The sequence below is a fragment of the Mus musculus genome, chromosome 2 (genome assembly GCF_000001635.26).
Source record: "Mus musculus strain C57BL/6J chromosome 2, GRCm38.p6 C57BL/6J".
NCBI lineage: Eukaryota > Metazoa > Chordata > Mammalia > Rodentia > Muridae > Mus > Mus musculus.
In genome coordinates, this window is record NC_000068.7 from 125959019 (window position 1) to 125981995 (window position 22977).

General features: G+C 43.8%; 1 protein-coding gene across 9 annotated transcripts in view; it reads left to right on the forward strand.

Annotated features, from left to right (window-relative positions):
- Positions 1 to 22977, forward strand: part of Galk2 (galactokinase 2) — a 125190-nt gene that overhangs the window by 99910 nt on the left and 2303 nt on the right. For 7 of the 9 annotated variants that reach the window (NM_175154.3, XM_006500153.4, XM_011239770.2 and 4 more), the window contains one exon: positions 16242 to 16443. In NM_175154.3, coding sequence (NP_780363.1) covers positions 16242 to 16443 — 202 coding nt within the window. The remainder of the gene's footprint in view (positions 1 to 16241; positions 16444 to 22977) is intronic. The other 2 variants (XM_030252060.1, XM_006500154.2) reach the window with 1 other exon arrangement.

The following is a 22977-nucleotide window of genomic DNA, read 5'->3' on the forward strand; positions in this document are numbered from 1 at the left end:
TCTGATCTGCCCAACGAGTGATGGAGGATTGACAATCAGACCAAGGCAGGATCAGCCCTTCATCTTCCAAACTACAATGAGGGGCTATTTTTGGTTGGTGTGGACGTTCTTTGTCTGAAAAGTTAGGTGGTAGAAATGTACCATTAACCCAATTTACCTCCTGCCAAAAGGTCCGATTTGTAAAGGTTATATCTACATTGGAAGTATCTTGGGTTGTGCTCACCCAACCTCCTCGATGCTCATTAAACTTCCCCAAAGCTCGGGCTGTGAGGTTGATACAATTTCCTGGTCCATTAATTTGAAAACATAAAGAACCCTGTTCTAGTAAAGAGCGATTTTCTCCTAATGGTGCTCGGGTGGGATCATAGGGTAAATATGGCAAATCCACTGTTTTATTAGTAGTAAAGAATTTTGGAAAAACTATAGCATCATGGCGAACTGGCATTGGTTTAGGGAAAGTCGAGAGAATAGCCCATCTCTGCTCGCCCATTATACTAGGAACCTGAGACAAGTTCAGCATTGTTAGGATCAGGAACAGTCTTCGGGAGGTCAGCATCTTCTGCACCATCCTTGATGAATATCCTGTGGGTGAGTCGTTCCAGCAGCCAAAATGGGTTGTCTTCACTCTGTGGAAAAACACAAACAGCTCCCCAGGATCTGATTAAGATAGGATCCGGGCCTTTCCACTGACCAGTTAAAACATCCTTCCATTTGACCATTTCTTTTGGTCTATCAGGGTCTGAGCTATGTCGCTCAGCTGCAGAGCGTCTCTGCTCGTCGAGATTTAAAAAATTAAGTGTAAAGAGTGCCATAGATACCGTTACTCTTGGCACTGAGGGCAGAGTCTCATCAACTCCCCCTTTCTGTTTTATAAGATACGATTTGAGTGTGCGGTGGGCATGTTCCACAATGCCTTGTCCTTGAGGATTATAAGGAAGGCCAGTCAAGTGAGTGACATCCATTTGATGACAAAATTGTTGGAATTTAGTAGAAGTATATGTTGGCCCATTATCCATTTTAAGAATTGTGGGCTTGCCCCAAGCACTCCACGCTTCTAGGCAGTGCTGTATAACATGAGAGGCTTTTTCACTTGTTAAAGGTGTGGCAAACATTACACCAGAGCAGGTGTCAATAGAAACATGTAAATATTGATTTCTCCCAAAGGAGGAAATATGAGTGACATCTATTTGCCAGACCTGTAATGGCCTGATGCCATGAGGGAGTCAGGAGTAGGAGTAGGTAAAAATTGACCACTACCTCTGCACATAAAGCAGAGGTGTATTAGGACCTTGAAGCCGACAGTCCGGAGGCCGAGCAGCAAGCTGGCTTTCGCCAGCGGCTTTTTGTCTTTTTCTGGACTGAGTAGCTCACCTTTTATCTTGCTGGTACCTTTTTCCCTTATAACGAACTGTTTTCTCCTCCGAGTCCTTTTCTTCAGAGGCGCTAACTCCTTCATCTGGTTCTGAGTTACTAAGAGTTAGCTGCTTAAATTCATCTAGTGGCAGGTAGAGGCTCCTTTCCTTATGTGCCTCTCCAGCTTGATCTCCCTTCTCTTTCTTTTTATCCCTTTTTCTTATCTCTCCCAAGGCATTTTTTTCTTTATATCTCTTTTCCTCGGGCTCAAGGCCCATGGAAAGGCCTAAATTTTTTAGTGCACTTTGTTTCCTCTCTACTTTTACTCTCTCTCTCCGCTTTACCTCTGATAGACTTTCTTGAATTTCGTCTAGAACTTTCTGCCCCGCTTTTACCATTTGCTGACAATTTTCATCTGTTAAACACGATTTCACCAATTTCCATAGCAGCATAATCCCTGCTTTAAGTTTGCCTTTCTGCTGTTCCCTAACTAGATCTCCTTTCAGTTTGTCCCAAGAGGCGACAGTTAATGACCCTGAGCAAGCATACCATGGTGCGACAAGGTCTATCTCTCTGACAAATCCCTCTAAGGTCTTAGTGGCGATTTTTAGGCCACACTGCTTCAGGACCGAGCGTAAGGCCACTACTATAGAATGGGAGATTCCCATACTGCCACTGTCCAGGCCTGACCGTGACTGAAATTGGTCGCTGTCCAGGCGCTGTCCAGGCCTGACCGCGACTAAGAACCAGTCAGCAGTTCCAGTGGTGGAAACAAAACGAAACCGAAAGGAAAAGTGTAATTGCCGTGCAAACAATCAAAAGGGCTTCTAACTCTGGAGCAATTTCAAGATTGTACGTACCTTGTAGAGCCTTTTGTCCCACGGTTCTGATTCTGCCCCGCAAACGAGGGGATCTTCCTTGCGCCGGTGTGATGACAGTTCCCGGGGTTTCGGCACCACTTATTGCGTCCCGCTCGACCGGCAAGAAAGACGCAACAAACCAGAACCTTCCGCGGCAAGAGCTTTATTGCTTGCTTCTCAGGAAGATCTTGAACCGGGAAAATGGCACCACTTTTATAACCTGCAGCGTGACGTTTCAGCACCTGATATGGCGTGACAGCTCCCGATTCGTTGCTTGTCCATCACCCCACTATTACACCCCGAGAATGGGAGTGACTAGGAGTGAATTTACTCTCGCACCTGCGTACAAGGCTTGTTTACTAGTTAGGCACAGCGGAGGCCTGCGCCATCTTATAATGGCGATTGCTCGCGGCACACACGGCTCTCCTCGGAGATTACTGGCGGCACGCACGCGATTGCTCGCAGCACGTACGGCTCTCTACAATCATGTTTTACAAACTAGGAACACAACTTATCACATTGATTCTGCATTCATCTAGATTACTCTTATTTAATTGAATGTCTAAATTTAGTCATCTGGCTCTGTTAGTTTGCCAGTTGTTTTGAGGACCTGAATCTTTCTTATCTATTTGACATGTCCTTCTGAGTTGCTGTTTTGTTTGGTCTCTGACCTTAAGCAAGCCTTTTCTTTTCTTTTTCTCTTTCTTCATGTATGTTTATTTGCATTTCTTCTTGGGATCTTTATCATATAAAGCATACCAACCTTAGCTATTCTTTTATTTAAACCAACATAAGCATTATAGTTACTTATAAACCTCCAAAAATGCTGCTTGAACTATAAAATTTTAGTATGCTAAATTTATATTATAACTCAATTAATGCTCTTTTTATTTCCCCTTAATCAATGAGTTATTTATATGTAAGCTATCTAATTTTCAAATGTTTAGATTTTGCTGGATACTTTTTATGCTTGTTAAATTTTTAGTTATTAACTTGAGAAAATTAATTAAGCTGAGAAAATACAGTGTATTATTCCAATGTTCTTAACTGACTGAAAACTAAACTATTCAATATAAAATTCTTTTAACCTCATGACATCTCTTTATCAAATTATATAACAATATAACTGTTAGCTTGTTATGGTTATTATATACACAAATTATTTTATTAGCTTTTAAAAATACTTGTTATGTATGTATGTATGTATGTATGTATGTATGTATGTATGTGTATGTGCACATGTTCAAGCAGGTTAGAGACATTTCAGATCCCATAGAGCTGGGAATACAGGCAGCTGTGATCTGCCTGATGTGGGTGCTGGGAATGGACCTTAGGTGTCCATCAAAAATGATGCATGCCCTTCCCTGCTGAGCCATCTTTCCAGCTTCCTCCATTAGCTTTCAGCCAAGGTGCACCTCAAAGTTCCTTTGCCTTTCTCCTCCATGGTACATAGAAGAGTATATGTATGTCAGTCTGATCAGCTCTATCTTCTAGCTGCAGTGACTGAAGGAAGCCTTTTCTTAACCTCTGGGAAGAAGGGACTATTGTTAAGGCCACTGTATTTAGTTTTATTATTGGAGGCAAGGGTGACAGATGCTCCTAGCAGAGGCTCTCAGGGTGCCACTGCCATTTCCCAGAGGTTCCTACACTCTGACATGCCTAGTTTTGGCTTGAATTAATTTTCCCAGCAAACTAGCTTGGAGCTTCTGCTAACCCAGCCAGACCCCCAAAGGCACATGCACAAATGCCATTTTCTTTTTCCAGATTCCTAGTAATTAGATTTAGAAATGTGCAGAGGCCATTAAAATTCAACACACACTCTGAAGGAAAAATCCTGAAATCCTTTAGGTGTTTGAAATAGCTGCAGACTAACACTAATCCCTCAAGACTAGTTAAGTATTTGCTAGGTATTGAATAAGCTAGTGATTATCTAGGTGTGTGTGCTTTCATGGTCTGGTGTCCTCAAAACTCTGAGGTCACTGTTCAGAGGGCTGTTTTGCAAGGCACGATGAAAGAGAAAGATGCAAGAAGCTGGGAGAAATGTGTCCAGTATTAAGAACAGGGCAGTGGCAGTAACACACATCAGGAGACAGAGATCAGTGGAGAAAGTGGGCCCTGAGGAAGAATGGGCTGCTTAGCTTGGGGGTCAGTTTACAAAAGGGAGAATTAACTGGGAGCATTTGGTTTGGGAATGTCCAAACGCTCTGGATTGGGATTTACTGGCTAAGCGGCTGCACTGTGGTAAACTGGATGCTGGTTTCATTGCTTGTACAACGAGCTTTGCCTGTGATCGCACACTTGCAAAGCACTGACCCATTGCTGTCTTGTTTGGATTTTGGTCCAAGGCAATACTCATGACTTTTCATCATGTACATGGCCCTGGCACAAGGCTCTTTATGAGGAAAGCTAGAACTGATGAGCAGCAACAGCAACTGAGCACTCACAGATACAAGATAACTGGGTACTTACTCCACGGTTCATAGTCTTCACACATACCATCTCCTGTGATTCTCACCTTGAGGCACATGATAATCATCATGTTGCAGATGAGGAAACTGAGTGGAGGGAATGTAGCCTATTGCAAGAAGAGGCTGAGTGAGCCTAGCCCTATTCTCTGACTTCATCCCTTACTCCTACAGTATGGGATTCGATGTTTGGAACTGGCCCTGGGACACGGTGATTGCTTTTTATCAAGCACAGTTCTCTGCACTTGGCTTCATGAAGGCTTCATAAAAGTCCTGTCAGCCTGTTACTTGCTCCTAGTCTTGGGGTCATCTTCTCAGCAGTCTATCATTCTAGTAGTCTGGGCGTGGTCCAGGAAAACATCTTTGAGCCTAAGTGTTTTCTTCCTATGACTTATTCTATTTCTCAAAGTGCTTGGCTTGAGCATACAAAAATTTCCCAGTGAAACCTCTTAATTAGCATCTAGGCCTAATTTCCCAGCATTGTGAATGCCGGTTGCATCCACCTGAGTACTCTGAATGGATCTGGTGACATCAATAGGTTCCTCTTAAATGTCAGTAATAAAACATTCTCTCACTGTGTCTATATGGACACTGGTGGCTCTAACCAAATTTAGGTTTAGGTCATTGCTCCACAGTCAGAGCAGAAGTTTAGTTTTTAAAGAAACGCCTTCAAGGACAGTTGTTATCTTCTTCAGGGTAGATTAAAGCAGGAGACAACAAAAGTGTTCATCTTTATTCTGTCAATCACCAGTCCAGGGACAAGCAAAAGAGACAAGAGACTACTTGCATAAGAAATCAGTATATATGACATAGAAATTATGGGTCAAGAAGGAGTACAGAATTCTATATAAGTAACAAGAAATAAAAATCTATGTGTTTATAAGGGAATGGAGAGAGCAAGGAGGAAGATGAAGTGGGACAGAGAAAATCAGAGAGTCTGATAAAGGGAGAGGCCATGTCCACAGTGTCTACAGAATATCTCTATGGACACTACATAGATGAACCAGCCATACTTGTGCATGCTTACCTCCCTCTTTGGTCCTGGGTATCCCCAAAGCACCCTACATTATAAACACCTAGACAGTAAGGCATCTATCTTATCAGATGGTACCGAAAGAGAATCATCTTTATCTTCCTAATGCCTCCCCGCAGTTTGGAAAGTTCCATCGAGTTGTCACTGGGAAGTTTAGACAATGGCCTTGAAGAGCACGTGGGTAGCAGCACTCACTCTAGGTGCCCAGTGCCCAGCACCAGCATTTACGTTGCTTCAGCTGTTATTGAATCTGTCCCCCAAATACAACTATACTATACTATACTATACTATATATACTATACTATACTATACTATAGTTTGAACAACTATACTGGGAATAAATGATGAGAGACTTAGATGACTTTTCTTCCTCCATTTAACAAATTATCAATGGAGGGACTGTTTTTTAAGCACTGTGCACCTGCGATCAACCCTGACAGCCCAGTTCCTCATTTAGCTTAGGATTTTTTTTTGGGGGGGGAGATAGTAATAATATAAAAATACCTGATGAATATGCTACTTAATTCTCAGATGGGCACTGATTTCTCCTTTGTGCCTCTCTCATTTGTATTCTCTTAAGTTTCCCTCCCGTAATTTCCTCCTGTTAATTAGCAGAACAAAGCTAATACAGTAATCTGCCTCTCCACACAGGACAGGCTGGCTGCCGGCACATGTGGCATTGCTTCTCAGCCTCTCTTTGACATCTATACTGCTCATACACCTCCTTCTTGATTCCCTCTGCTCCTTTTGAAATGGTGTCTCTTACTTTTTCAAGAACCAAGTTGTAGAGAAATTCTGGGAAGTTAGTGGGGAGGCACTTTTTTTCCAAGAAAAAGACAAAACAACCAAAAAAACCTAAAAACAAACAAAAAATGTTAAATGTGGCGTTAGAGGAACAAGATGGTGTTTGTTGAGACCTTGCAAGGTTTGAGAAATCCTTTTAGGTTCTGAGAGCAAAGAAGCCTCAGTCCCTTCCCCAACCAGCATGGTGACTACAGATGGAAAGGGATGCAGGATCCTAAGGTGCTGTGCAGCGGTGGAAGAACCACTCCTGACTCTGACTGTCTTGGAGAACTCCATGGAAGCTGGTGTCTGGGCTGAGCCTGAACGAAGTGCAAGGGCTCTTTCCAGAATGAGTGTGTTGGGCGTGGATGCTGGGCATCTCTCTAGGACTCTGTGGACAGTGGAATGGACACTTCAAGCAGGGTGAACAAAGTGTCACATCCTCTTGTCAGAAGCCACAAAGGACTGCAGGCACAGAGAGCCTTTATTTGCTGGATACTAGGAAATATGCTAGAATTTCATGGAATGAAATATTAAACAAGGTGAGTCTAGGCTGATTAGCGATGAGAAGGAATGCAGGTGGCGGGTGATGCAATGGTACAGACATGGGAGGGTGAGAATCCAAAGGCTATAGAATGGAAAGGTGGGAGAGAAGGCTCTGTCATGTGACGGGGACATATGTATTGCTAGAGCGTCATATGCAAGTTGAGGGTGACTGTAGCAAAAGCTCAAAGGCCAGAGGAGGAAGCCTCATTATAAAGCTGACAGTGCTGGCTCCTCAGAGCTCTAAACATATGGGTGCTATTACTCTCCGTGGGCAAAGTGGCATTATGCTATGGGTTTTAAATGCTTCTTGGAACGCAGTTTTCCACAGATTAATGTGGCTTTTTTTTTTTTTTGAAGTGCGTGTATACTTTTCTTCATTGGTGGTTTTTGCTTTTTAAAAGCAGGTGGTTAAATATTTAAATATAAAATGCTAATTTAATTTACTCTTTGCAGCATAGGAATGGGGTACTAATGTGACTGAAAACAGCAGTGTATTTTGTGTGGCTTTGACCATTTCATAAATTTCATATTTATGAAAAATATTATTACTAGGAAAATAAATTTAAAACCACAGTCCTACTTCAATAGGGATTATATAGTTTTTTTTCCATTATATGCTTCAGTGGTGCAGAGAGTCCATGCCTCCGAGTAGGGAATTACAACGTTGCTGCATGAGAAACAGGGAGCACGGAGAGAACTCTGAAGCAGTTTGCAGCATCTCCCTCTGAACTTCCATTCTGTGCCACAGAGGGCTCAGCCAATGGCGTGCAGCTTCACAGTCTCTCACCTAAGCAGTGGAAAGTATTTTGGGGGTATGAGAGTGTCTACTTTTTTCAGACCAGCATATTAATTTATTTTGTTTTAATTATCCTGATATTGTCTTCATCTAGGCTATGGATGATATCACCTTTTTAGCTTACCCACTGGGGATCAACAGCCCTTGTTCTCTTGTGTTCTTCATGCTTTCTCCTCTTGGTTGATAGGGGACTATAGAAAGGAACTCTCTACACTGAGAAGGGCCAGCTTTCCCTTACATGGCAGCAGACTCCTGCCCAGGTCTGCAGCCGATCCTGGAAATGCCATTCAGGAACAGAGGGATGGATTTCATGTGTAACTCAGTTGTAGAACACTTGCCTAGTGTGCATGAGACCCTGGGTTCAACCACAACCCTGTGAGATAATGAAAGGAAAGATACAGAGCCGTGAGAGCCCACAAGGGAGCCTTGAGGTTGAACTGTGTGAGTGAGGCTGCCATGGTATCTGCTGGTGTAAGAGACAGGTACTGAAGGCTTCTTAGCACCTGAGACCTTTCCTACATCTGTGGGATCTCTGCAGTCACTGTGGATGAGCTGGAGGGTCTTGCCTGCTTTATGGAAATCTGAGTGTTAAGATTTCACTCTTTAGGGTCAGAGGTAAGCAAAGGTTCTAGGCCCTTCCTGCCTTCCTGAGCTGTAGCCATGTCTGGGCTTTTGACTGTCTAGCACAGGCAGAGTGTCTATAGAGCAGTGCTGTATCTGACAGCTTCCTGTGGAATGGCATGGACAGCTTCTCACTGTCTGTTTTCCTCACATTCTAACAGAGAGAGGCTATGTAGATAACCCTAAAGAGTTTAAAGATTTTGTGAACTCACCAATACCACCCACCCAGGCACTTTGTGCTGATGTTAACCCCACTGGAGACAGTACTTAAAGGGTGATGACCAGGTGTGATGCCTTTCTTCCCATTCTTCTTGAGATAATTCTCTGCTGTTGGGGACCTGCCAAGGTACTGGGCTCAGCTGCCTCATCGATGCTGTGCTACTCACATCTCCTTTTCATGGGATGTCACTTCCCTGACTCACAGAGAGCCTTGTCCCTGTCCCCACTCTCCGTCCTAGGCCCTGCTTTCATGTTTACCTAGACCAGATGCCTGCTCGACTTTGCCCCTTCCCTCAGCTGTAACCAGTGCCTTTGCTCCTGGTGCCTTTATTGTTCATCTTCCATGATGTTTTTCTCCAGTAGACTCAATTCCTGAGAGTGAAGAGCACCCTTGCTCCATTTGTTATTGCTGGTTCTTTAGCTTTAGAGCTGACATAGTGGATCTTTAACAGTGTTCGGGACATAAAACATGAGTGCTGTCCTCACATTTTTGAAAGGCTTCATTGTGTTTGTGTGTCTGGGAAATACCTGACTACTCTCGTCCCTCTGTCATGACTTACAGATTCAGAGGGTCACACACAAGCCCCTGTAAAGAATGGGAAGACAAGTACCCAATTCCTGATGCTTCCTTTTTTATGGAGATAGGGCACGCACACTTAGTTCACCATGGCTGCAGCACTCCCAGCTGTCCAGTGTGTGTCCAGTCCAACTGCCTCCTTGGTGAGTGGTGGGTGTCATCTTCTTAGCTCCAGACAGTGGTTAGTATGCGGGCAGCAGGTCCAGAATAAACAGACACCCAGTTTTTCCAAAGGAAAGCAGAAATCTTGACTTTTGTGTAAATTTCTCAATTCGAATATATTGTATAGGCCAAGAAAACCATGGCAGGCCAAGGCCCAAGGGTTAATCTTCAAGTCTGTGTACCAGGTCCAGTAGAGGATGTTAAATTGGAAAATGTGAGGGTAACCTCTTGGAGATAGTTCTCCAAGTCATAGTCCTGTGTATGCATCGCTCTCAGGGTGGCCTGGGTTGTTGTGGCCTCAAAGTAGGGAAGCTCTATGGCTCAGGTCCCTCCTTACAGTGCCTGGCAGGGCTGGCCTCCTTTGCCAGGCTATACACTTAGCCATTTTAAAGACTTTGTATTTATTTTAGAGAGAGAAACAGACAGGAGACAGACAGACAGACACACACAGACACACAGACACACACACACACACACACACACACAGAGAGAGAGAGAGAGAGAGAGAGAGAGAGAGAGAGAGATTGATTCTGTGTATGTGAGTGTCGGCCTTGAATCCTCTGGAACCAGAGTTGCAACACTTATGAGCTGCCTGCCCAGTATGGGTGCTGGGTGCAAACAGTCCTGGAAGAGCAGCAAGTGCCCTAACCATTGAGCACACTCTCCTGTCCCCACAACCATATGCTTTTAAAAGGCAGAAAGTAGGCAGTATGCCTTTTTAACAAAGATTAATTAAAAGAGAAAAATAAGTTTATTTACATTATCTGCTTTCTGTTTCTTTATTTAAAACACAATTTGTTTTAGAAATTGCACGTTTATGAAGCCAAGTATGACATAAGCCACTATCAGTCATCTGTGATGATAGGGCTCAGTGTTGGGGATTCAAATTGACTGGCTGCCTCTACACAGTATAGCCACAAATTCCTCCAACTCACTGGAGATGTTAGCAGTGGATCCTCTGTGTTCCCTATGGTCACCATCCTGGAACTGTTTATTTGGCCAGTCTTCAATTGCAGTTCTGTGAAAAGGACGAGCAGCAAAAATTGAGCCAACACTTCTGAACCTCTGGCTGTGCACTAAGTCTTCCTCGACCTGTGGCAACGTAGGAAAATGGAAAGGGAGAGCTGGTGCTCTGGTTGACAGGAGTTGTAAGTCAGTGATCATACAGGCCAACAGGATGAAGACTGGATAGTGACGGTGTGAGAATCAGCCAGTGAAGAGCGTATGCTTGTGGGGGGAGAACTGCTCCACGTAGGAGCTGAGGGACGTTGTCCTTGAAGTTGTGATGGTACCTAAGCTGACTGGCAAGAAAGGACCAGAGTGTGAAGATCACAGAGGAGGTCTCATCTCAACAAGGGAACAGAAGAGGCCCGGGTTCTAGGAAAATATAATGAGGGGGGAAGTTAGAAGGCACGTTCAGAGCTAGCAAACAATTTACTATACCTAGGAAAGTTCATCAATAACTAAATGAGGTATTCATTTGCAGTTCATTTAGACGTCCGAGTTGGTACTGGGATTTTAGAACTCGATCCCATAACTATGGTAAACTGTTCTAAGACCCAGGTGGTTACCACACCCAGGTGGTTACCCTGTTTTTTTTTTCCTGGGTAGGAAAGGTGAGTGGTGCAGGAACCACACCGAGTGTCACAGTTTGAAGGTGTGAACACAGTAAGAGGCGGCTCTCTATCCTTTAGAGGTTCTGAGAGCTATGGAGAGATGGCTAACTGGCACAGCATGCCAGATGCTCTTCCCTGTTTGGTATCTGTACATCAGAGCTCAGTGAACATATAACAACCTAGAACTCTGGCTCCAGAGGGCAGCTGTGACACCCAGTCATGAAGGTCATCTGCAAATCTGCTGGAGCGTTGGGCTTGATCATAATGCTGTGAGTGAAAACAGGTGCCCCTTTGCCCTTTCCCTTGCTGTCTGAGTTACTGCTGTTGAGGGACAGGAGCTACGGCAGACAGACAGACAGACAGACAGACAGACAGACAGACACACACACACACACACACACACACAACTTCAGTGTGTCCAGCAAAAGGCCTGTTAGATACTCCCACTGAGAGGGCTTGCTGCTAACAATTGTCCAGGAGACAAACAGCAGCAGCAAGGACTGCAGGGTGTGGTAGTGTGGGGCACACTCTCTCTGACTGTTTCTTGTCACAGTGCAGGCACCTAAGGGTTTAATGAAACCTCCCCGGATGCTTCTTGTCAAGAACATTCACTCATGGAAAATATCTAATGCTAACGGAGTGTGTTGTTAGACAGGACAGTGAAAATAGTCTCCTTAGTGGAATACACTGAGTTTTCTTAAGGATGTGCCCCTGAGATATGTACAGATGTGGTGTTCTAGGATGTCAGAAGCACTGTGAGAGGTGTTCTAGGAAGGATGACTGAATATGCATGTGAGGTTTTAAAGTATGCATTTATGCCTGGAGAATTTCACACAAGGATTTTGATCTTATCTGCCTCTCTCTTCTCTTTCCTTCTCCAACTCCTCCCAGATACTGTGCCCAGTCATGTTCTCCTCCTAACTTTGTATCCTCCTTCCCTTTATATAACCCACTGAGTCCAATCAGCGCTGTCCAGTTGCACATGGGCATAAAAGTGACTCAACAGAGGCCATACCCTGGCCTAAGGAAGAAGAATCAGCTCTCTTCCAGGATGGTGGACTTCTGTTTGAAAATCAAGTGAAATTTAAATAGGGACACCTGGAAAAAACCGAGCCAAGGACTGGCTACATAAAACCTTAGGGAAGCCAGGGTAATTAATTGTGTTAGGTTGATAATGACAGTGTATCCTTATTTTATGAAGAGTTATAGTTAAATAGGTAAAGAGAAAATTTAGGTCATGTATAATCTTTCTAAAATGCTTCATCAGGATAGGAGTTGACACACATAAGGAAGGTGATAGCCTGTGCTGCTGTAAGTCTCTGCTGTGCTATCTGTGTAGACCAATCCTACTGACATCTAATGTTTTCACACCACAGCAGTTGCAGGGACCTCTCACCCAATCAGCACTGCTCTGCACTCACAGAAGTGTGACTTCATGGTCTCCCTTGATGAAGCTGTAAGCTACAATAGGCCTGGAAACTCAAGGTTCTTAATTCATGGGACATGGTGTTGATTTTACTAACTGTGGGAGGTGATGTCATTCAAAAGTAAAACTGAAACATATGGAACCTTAAAGTTGATATTTTAAAGTTTTTTTTTCAACTTTAATTTTTGTGTTTTATTTTTGTTTGTTCCTATTTTATTCTTAAAAAAACTTTGAAATTATAATTACATAATTTCCCCTTACATTTCCTACCCTTAAACTGTCCCATATACTCATCCTTGCTCTCTCTCTCTCGAATTCATGGCCTCCTTTTCCATTAATCGTTGTTGCATACATATGTATGTGTGTGTACTCATAAATACATAAATGTAAGCTGCTATGTTACGTCCTTGTCTTTTAACTTCAAACTTTATAAAATAGAATAATATTATAGTACAGTTGCTAACGTCTGTTTCTTTTTTTTCATGATGTCCATTCTACAACTTGTGTTGTATTAAACATGTATGAAAAAAGCAATTGGCACCCATCTTGGGAACATGTGTATTAGTTCCTTTTTTGTTGCTGTTTAACATGGTTAAAACACCATGACCAAAAACAACTTAGAGAAGAGAATTTATTTTGGCTTATGGTTGTAGAGAGTCCATAATGGCTGTTCACCTCTTCTCTGCACAGGAAGCAGAGGAGAAGCAGGAAGTGGACAAGGTTATAAATAAGTCCCCAAAGCCTGCCCCCAGTGATGGAGTTCCTTCATCAGGATTTCTTAAGAATTTTATAACTTCTCCAAATGTGCCATCAACTGTCACATGAGCCTTTTGGGGAATCAGACCATGACATATGTCAGTTTGCCTTCCTTTTTCCTTTCTGACTTGGAGATGTTGGTGAGTAGCTGCCAACATTCCCCATGCTGTTTCTTCAAATGATGTGGTTCTGGAGAGGCTTGCTGCCAGTGTTTTGTTGGTAAAGATTTCCCCTACTCCTTGGGATGTTTTGACACTGTCCTAGAATAAACCATTTCCTATTTCTGTGGAGCTGGCTGTGGGGACAGCGAATTGATAGCATAGTGTGGGTGACTCACATGACCTGGCTATCAATGGAACAAAACATGTTTTGTGTCTCTCCACTTATATTTAACCAGTGGCTTCCATCTATCTATCTATCTTTCTTTCTTTCTTTCTTTCTTTCTTTCTATCTATCTATCTTTCTTTCTATCTTTCTATCTATCTATCTATCTATCTATCTATCTATCATCTATCTATCTATCTATCATCTATCTATCTATCTATCTATCATCTATCTATCTATCTATCTATCATCTATCTATCTATCTATCTATCTATTTTCAACCACATTAGGTGTCAGCAGTTACAGATTTAGTAATAAAGGGAACCCTGCTGGCTGTTCCCTTCCCTCTGTCTCGATCCTCAGTTAAACTGTCAATGGTAGCTCCTTGGCTTCCTTCTCTTCTTAAACAAAACAACAGCAAGTCCAGATGAAAGTAGTTTGATTTTGAACTGGGGTTAAAAGTAAAAGTGTAAAAAAAAAAAAAAAGTAAAAGTAAAAGTCCCATTTTTATCATAATTAACCCTAAACACCACTGGACTCTGCCATGAAAGGCACCGCTGAGGTGATATGGAGTGAGCATTGCTTTCGGGGTGCATGGAGCTAAGAAATTCAAGGTGGTGGTGCTACTTCAGGACTCTTTGAAACCTTTGCTGAGCTCTGAGAATTAACCACGATGAGGAGTGCATAGGACCAGATGAGAGCGTAGACTTCGAGCATGGTACAAAGTCAATGATTTCCAGCTGAGCCCCTCCTGGCCCCAAGGATGATGTAAGATGTAATCCGAGCCTTCAGAATGAAGTCAAGTTTTGACATTGAGAGAGAGGGCAAGAAGTGGTTCCTGTGTGTGATGAATGAGTATATCCAGAAGCAAAGACTGTTAGAGCAACTGCAGATGGGGCAGTTTGGCTGAAGGAAGAGGTCCCTCTGGGGCCGAGCATGGACTATGGTAAACAGTGGGAAAATGGCTGTGGACTGAGGAGTAACTGACACAAGTGCCCTGTGCGGGGGAGCTTAGCCTGTCAGTGTTGACTCAAATGCAGTTTAAAGAAAGGCGTGACCAAGACAAAGATATTATGTTACAGCCAAGGGATAACTCTTTGTGATTATTCTCTTCCCTCACATTTCTTGCTAATTTTCTCTCATCCTTTAGCTTTAAAACAGCAAGGAGCCCCCTGGTGTGATCCCTACTGATGAGCTGGTGGGGCTGAGTGCAGAACTCAGGGTATAGACAGAAGCAGCGGTCACAGAAGTCCTCACAGTAGGGACAGCCTACAAGGACACAGAATGGTCATGCAGAGAGGAAATTTCTCTCCCAGTTCTCAAAGAACAAAGCCAGAGGTTCCTGAGAAGTAAATCTCATTTCTGAGCCCAGGAAATAGAGCCCATGAGGTAGCAAATTGGGGCACAGCTGGTTGTCACAGCTGATGGACCTCTGCAATCACATCCTGCTCTCTCCTAGTGGCTCACCTGAGATCCACCACACCAACTCCCACTCTAGTCTGAGTGTTTCATATCCTCAGGAAGGCCTCCCTCCATTGCTACCCCAGGAATGAGCCAAACATGATGCAGCCAATGCAGTTAGATAGGCTTGTGTTACTGTAGTTGACAGTCATCGAGGGCATTGCAGAATCAGAGCTGTTCCGAGAGGATAATAAATGCATCTGTGATGGGTTTCAGAGATAAGCACTGTTGACATGTAGTGCTTTCTGTAGGCTGCCATGCGCATACATATGCATGTGTGGACCACGGTTAGTGCCAGTTATACACAGGCTATTGTGTTGACATTTCTCTCAATGTTGAACAATTTCCTGTGTAGCAAATTGTCCAAGTATTTGAGTTTTAATAGCCATAATGTTTTTTTTTAAATGAATGTAGCATTTTTTTTTCAGAAGGTTCTCTGTTATTAGCTATTTGGAGTGTTTATATTTTGGCTATAGTAAAAAATACTGTAGCATATAGTTATATTAAATGTAAATACAGTTACATACACATGTAAGTAGTTGTGCTTATCAATTTCTCTAGAACTATTTGACAGTCCCACACATGTTTATAATGAATATTCATAATCTCACTTTAAGTTCTGTCTCTCATCTCCTCCTGATGATACCCTCTTCCCCAGCAAGTCTGCTTGTATACTGGGATACCTTTCTCTAGACATCATTACTGAATGTGCATCTTCAGGAGATCTGCTAATGAGTCTGCTCATCTCTCTAAGCTGCTACAAATGCTAGAGGTTGTGCCTTTAAGGCAGATGGCATGGAGGATATGCTCCATACTGCCACCTCTTCCTTGCCATGGTAAAGTTCGGCGTGTGCGCCATTGTTTGGGTGTGTTGAGTAAAAGAGGAAGATCTTAGATCAGTATTCAGGAAGAAGTGACTTTGATTTACGTTTGGATTTAATCAATTACACACTCAGTGAAAATAGAGACCTTCTGAAAACCCCAGGTACTGACAGTGAAGACAGAAATAGAAGCCACTAAAATTGTCTGTTAAATGGTTAGTTAGGTGTGGTGGCTCAGACCTGTAGTCCCAGCACTGGGGCGCCGCTGAGGTAGGAGAATCTTGAATCAGCTAGCCTGGGCTACATCACACACACACACACACACACACACACACACACACACACACACACACACGAGTCTTTCTTGTCACTGGATAGTCTTGTAACCCTTTCTTGTCTTTTTCCCCATGTGTCTCCTGCAGAACTCACCTTTAAGCTCTACCAGCGGGCCAAGCACGTGTACAGTGAGGCTGCACGCGTGCTGCAGTTTAAGCAGGTATGTGAAGATGCGCCAGACAACGCAGTCCAGCTGCTGGGGGAGCTAATGAACCAGAGCCACAGAAGCTGCCGGGACATGTATGAGTGCAGCTGCCCTGAGCTGGACCAGCTAGTGGACATCTGCCGGTGAGCTGAGAGGGCCACGTGGGAGCTAAAACATGCCACCAGGGAATGTTGGTGCAATGAACAAAAACCCGTATTCTCATAATTTAGATGAATCCTTCCTGTATGAGGGACCCCAGTCCTCCTGATGTAGAGCTCCCATGTTCTTCCTGCATGTCTGCAGAGTGGCTTGAGACCCGGCTTTATGGGGCACAGAAGTCAATCTGAAACCAGTTTCATTGTTAGCTGATTAAACCTCTCAGGAAGGCAGCTGTTCTCTGACATGGGCATTTTATGTGTTTCGGAAACCCCTAGGAACCCAATGGAGTTCTGTCTAGAAGAGAGTCAAAAAACGGTCTTGACCTTGAGAGTTCTGCTGAAGGAGGTGGGCTGGAAGAATCACTTGGAAAGCCCCTCTTGAACTGCCATATTTATTTTGGGCAATTAGGGGAAATGAAGACCAAAGAAAGGCCAGTTTATAAACTTGGCTATGACAGAAGTGTAAAGAGAGAGCATCTTTCACAAAATCTCCAGACCTCCCTGTAATTGTGCAACAATGGGGATAATAGAGTCCTTCCCAGGGAGGTCCCACACTGACCTTGGAGAACTGAAAGGGAAATTGGAGGGAAATCAGATGACCTGTGTTAGCTCACTCTGACGATGACACAGCCCTGCACGCAACTAGCAGTGGAAATGTAATTAGCCACTTGGCGCCTGTGGCTTGCCAGGCTCATGCCACACCCAGTCAGAAAGTTTAAACCCAGCGGCTAGAGTGGATCACAAATGGCATGTGGAACCTGCCTGGCCCGGCCAGGAGCTTGTACTCAGTGGCTGAGGCACTTCCTGCAGACATCAGCATTTGCTCACTAATTGCCAACCCCCCCTTCCAGAGCCTGTTTTAATTTAAAGAAAAAGCATCAAGGGCCCAGTGAATGGAAGAGACAAACACTGTTCAGTCTTGGACATAAGAGGAAGGGGGATGATTTATGTAGAAATGAGGAATAAGTTGTTTTGGCTTGGAAGGGGGAGGGGAATTTGAATCCAACCGGAAACAGTATGGATGGGATCTGCCAGCTTCCTGGAATTTCCCAATGTGCTTTTTTTCTCCTTGGATGGTCACCAGTACCGGTTTACATTTCTGTGAGCAAAGAGATTAGTGATGATCTAAAAAATAATTTGATTGCTTGTGATACATGTTGCAGACAGAAACTGGGAGGAATAGTGACTGCTAGGGTTGAAGGGAGAGTCTTTATATAGAGTGGTTGGAGAAGGCTTCTCTGAGGAAGCACACTGGAACAGAAGACCTGAAGGGACAAGCAGACAGGCACAGCAGGGAAGGAAGGAAGGAGAGGTGAAGCTTGAGCGGTGTGGATATGACACTCTGCACCGACCCCATTAGCTGCGGGAAGGACTCACACTGCATGCACCCTGTCCGCTGTGGGGAGGATTCCAGAAGAGAAAGGGGCTCAATGGATGTGACAGTTGACTCTGTCCTAGATATGGTTGAAGGAAGGTTCTAGACCATTGCAACTATTGCTCTGTGGGAGAAGGAAAGGAAGGAATCAAGAGAACTGTTGGTTGTTTTGACTGAGAAAGGTTTTTTTTTTTTCTTTTTCTAAAATTATTATTTGGGGGAGGGCAGCCATTTTTTTACAACTCAAGGTCAGAGTTATCTCCGAGTGCCACAGATAGTCCCAGGTGTTAGTGTGAGGAGCTCCCTCTGTCAGGGCCCTGGGAGGACAGCTGCAGGGGGCCAGGGCACCACCGCTGTTGCCACCTTCCCTGCCCAGTCAGCCCAAACCTCACACAGAAGCCAAGGCACTGTCTTTTTGTGGGTGTTTGGGACGTGATGGTGCAGGAAAGGAGTGCTGAAGACAGCTAGAGATACCAGGGGTAAGGGAAAGAACAGAAACACAAAACAAACAAACACCCAATCAAAGCCCTGGGGAAACCAGGGGGCAGGTCTGCAGAGCACCTCGGCCTTCCTGACATCATCTCTGGAGGGACCCAGAGATTCTGCAAGTCCTGGGAGGGTCCTGGGAGGGTATGAGCCACACTGGGCTGGCAGAGGGCTTTCTGTTTAATAAACACAGCAGCCCCAGAATTCCCCGTCACAGAGAAGAAAAGATAGTACGGACAGACTAGGCAGCTTGGACTGTTGGTCAGCTTGGGAGACCAGATGAGGGAAATCTGAAATGGGTTCAGGGAGTATTGCCAATGACATTTTGCCACTGTCACCTTTGGCTACCTGGTATCACTTTAAAATTTTTGTGTGTTTGAGAAACATTTTTTGTAAAGTATTTACATGAACAGATATGTGGCTGTGTGTGGGAACAGAGCTTGAGAGGCTAGGATATCACCACAGAACCCACACTCTGGAGGTTTGTGTGACCTGAGCTGGACCATATTTCCAAAGTGGTCCTCAGTAGTCAGACAGTGAGATAGCATAGAGGGCATTTTCATCCTGTTCATCAAGAGAAAAATCAGTTTAGAACACAGAAGGCCCAAGGGCTGAGGGTGTGTGCTTGCGAGGCCCAGTATGAAAACTCCTGGGAATTGGAGGCCAACTGTAGCTACATAAGAGCCCTCCCATCCAGCCAGGAGCCGCAGGATGAGACCCTGTCAAAAAAGAAAAGAAAACCAGAAGGAAATTACATTTATGTACTTAGGTTGATTTTTTAAATTAAGTTAATGTTCAAATTTTTATTAGATGAGATGAAATAATGAAGGAAGAAGGCAGTCTTTGCCCAATTATAAAATGACTATTTTAAATGAACAAACTGTAAATTCAAATTTTGATGTAGAATTTCCTGAGGAACACAGAAAATAGTTAAGCCAAGCCATGTGGGACAGCCCATTTGTTATTGGTTCCTTGAGGGGAAAAAGTTAATGCTTTTTGTTTCTGTTTGGCCACTTGTTGAAATTAGAAAGGATTCCTCCCTGTATTATTGCTGTTATTGCCCAAGCTATTAAGGAAGACTAATGTCGGGTTCTCAGGATGAGAGTGGGTGCAGAGATTCCCTTGCTCCACTCTCCTCAGAAGACTTCCCTCAGCCCTGATCCACAACTGAGCTGCTCAACCTCCTGAGACCCTCCTCGCCAAGTCACTCATAGCTGTGTGGTCTTTCACTGGCTTACACGCTGACCTCTCTGCCCTGCCAAGGAAGGAAGAGTACCACTCTACCTATTTGGGGGACTCCTATCTCTCTAGGCAAATGTCTTTTACCTCTAGGGTATTGTGAGTGACTGACCATTCTCTGAGGCAAGCTACAGCCATCTTGGAGCATTCGCCTGTGAGTGCTTGTGAGATCATTTTAGTTGGGCTGGTTGGCTGTTTATAGCCCCCAGTTGAGGGCCCGGGAGGGTCACAAACCCTCACTGAGTACCCAGCTCATCCAGTCTGCCCTAAGTGTACTGGGTCCCTGAGAGGGGCTAGGTTATAAAGGCATGGGAAGACTAGAGGAGGGTGGCTTTCCCTAAGGCAAAGGGGAAGCCCTCATCGATGCTGAGGAAAGGCTTTCTAGGTGAAGTCTTTTGAGGAACACTTGAGCACACACACCTCTGTAAGTAACCCCTTACCTGCTATGTTAAGAAGCCAAATACACTCATCAGTTATCCCCACCAAGTGAACATTGGAGAAACCAAGCCTCTGTTTGTTGCTGGGACCTTTGGAAGGGGTGGGGCATGCTGCCTAGTGTCCTCCTGGGAAGGAATTTTAGGGACACTGATACATTGTACACTCAAATTGCACCCCCAAAAGAACTGCTTCTCAATGGCCTTTGATGCCTCATGTTCTGAAACCAACCTGCCGACATGTTTTCTCGTTCTGCCTTATATCAAGCAGCTTTGGAAGACTGCAATTTCTTGACTCCAAAACAATCAGAAAAATGTCTGTAGTCTAACATAAAGCCTTGTAGACATTATGCTGGAAGGGTTGTTTCCCTGAGGCAATTGCCAGTTTCCAAAGAGAAGAAACCAGGACTCTTTGCAGTGAAGGAGACACCGTACATTGTACATATTTATCCAACACAATATCTGTGTTTTAATATCCAGCTGCATTCATTACAACCTACCAAAAAAATAGAGCTGTGCTCATTCTGGGCTGCAGAGATGGATCTGCGCTCTATTTGTATAAAACATAAATGCTTCTTTAATTTGAAATGCAAGGCATATTTTGCTGTTTTTCTCCCTTTTACGTTTATAGCAGTCAAGTCTTTCTGTCCCCCACTTACTGCCTCCCCAACCCCTGAAGCCTTCCACGCTGGTCAGAACTTTGTGATCTGCTCACTTGAAAGCAGGACATCTGAGCAGACTGTAGCAGGCTGCCAGGCAGGTCTATTCCCCCAGGCCTTTGCTGTGTGACCACCCTGTTTTATACCCCTCTCCTTCTCATCCCCGTGGCCTGGGCGTGGGAGATTTACACAGCACAGGGCTGGCACAGGGCTGTTTCTTGTAAGTTTCTTGCAATATTTTTAAGTTTTACTATTTCCTCAGAACTTCAAATGTAAAAAAAGTTTACTAAGCAGCCTTGGCTCATCTATATTTTCTTCTTGATTTAACATCTTTATTGGTCTCCCAACTTTAGACCTTGTAGTTTCGGAGACATATAAAGGGCACTTTAAGAGCCACTAAGAAACACTTCTCTGCCTCTTTCTCTCTATCTTTTACTCAGAGAGAGAGAGAGAGAGGGGAGAGAGAGAGAGAGAGAGAGAGTGTGTGTGTGTGTGTGTGTAGCTGAACAAGGCAATCTGCTGACTTCTGATACAATTACTTTGTTTTGTGAACACCAGTGCTGTTGACTGTGGACAGAAGGCTGTACACTATAGCCTTTCTTTGTTCGTTTACATTTTTCATACAGTATATTTTGATCATATTATTTCCTGCCTCCCAGCTCATCCCAGATTCTCCCTACATCCCTACCCACTCAACTCTATGGATCTTCACTCTGTTTAAACAGCAGCAACAACAAAATTTTACAGAAAGGAAAAGATGAAAATCTTGAGCACTGATGAATTTCGAACTTGGGGTGATAAAATGGAGCCCATTCTCTTCTGCATCAGGCAGGGTGGCCACAGGATACTGAAGGCAGACTGAAGATACAGAAGCAGATTAATTTGCCCAGAGGTCTCTTAGCCTCTGTTCCTACATAAGGTTTGGAAAAATGGATCCCTTGCAGGTAGAACAGAAACAACTCTCTTTTGAAATCATTTTTTTCTTTTTAAAAATGTTTTGAGAAAGGCTCTCACTATGTCTTCCTGTCTGTCTGGAAAAGGTTAGCCTCAGACTTACTATAATCATCTATCCTGTGCCTCTCACGTGTGCCCACCACTCTGCTCAAACCATTCCAGAAAGAAGTGTATGACAATATCCCTAAAGGGCCCATGGAAAGCAGTTTAAGACCTGGTGAATTATGCTCACAGAGCATCAAGTGGGCATACTCTCATCTAGAGCAGGCTGCAGTTGGCTTTAAGGATCATTCTGAGATATTTAAAGGAGCCTCTCATCTCTCCTACTTTCTGCTATGGCAGCATTTGATGTGGCCTCCTATGGCAAAGTTTCTCCTTTAAATCAACAAACTACAACAGGCCCTTTTCTAGCTTAAGAAGTAAAGACCATTCTAGAATCTCATAATTAAAGCAACTTTTCACCTGGATGAAAGGAGTTTGGGCTGAATTCAGCTAGAAGGCTATAAGCTGTTATTTGAGGGTCATCAGAAGGTTGGTAACCTTTTATGGATGTAAGCACATTTTTCACATTTAAGAAAATTGTATTTGAATAAAACAAATGGTTCAATCGCTGGAGAGCATCGCCAAGGGAAAAGTAAGGAGCTGGTGTGTAGTAATCCCAACTTCCTCGAGGAGGGGCAATGGTGTATTCATTCTATTGATGTTTTCCAGGAAGTTGGGGGGGGGAGAGGGGAGAGAATTGGGCTAAATTCATTATTAAGTTTTAAATCTATTACTAATTTGGAGTAAATTTCATTAGGAAAAGTAATTGGAAATGTTTTTGAATAAATTGCATATTTGAAAGAGAACTGGTCCTTGGGTTTTGTTTAAGGCTTTTGCACTAGGTCAGTTCTAAGGTTTGAGACTATGGCTGGTTAGTGGTGACTTCAATTTATGGCTACTTGGTAGTTTATAGAGTTGCTCCCCTCTCAGCAAGCATTTCATTTACTAGCCATGGTGGATCTACTTGTTAGCTTAGTCCTAGGAAGTTCAGGGAAGATGGTATACACAGTTAGGATAACCATCCATTTTGTGGGAAGGTTTGCATAATATTCCATTAGTCATTATGCCAACCAACCAACCAACTTAGAGTTTACTAATGGGTTCTGTGCTCATAAATTTATGCAGAATAAACCTAGGCTGTCAGATCTATGGGACTGGTTCTTTTTTCTCTCTCTCTCACTCTGGTGTTGGGTATTGAACCCAGACCTCATACATGCTAAGCAAGCTTTCTATCACTGAGCTGCATGCCCAGCTTTTAGCCCTAGTCTTATGCCAGTGTGTAAAATAGATAAGCTTTATGAGCACAACTGAGAGCGAGCTGGAGGTGGCT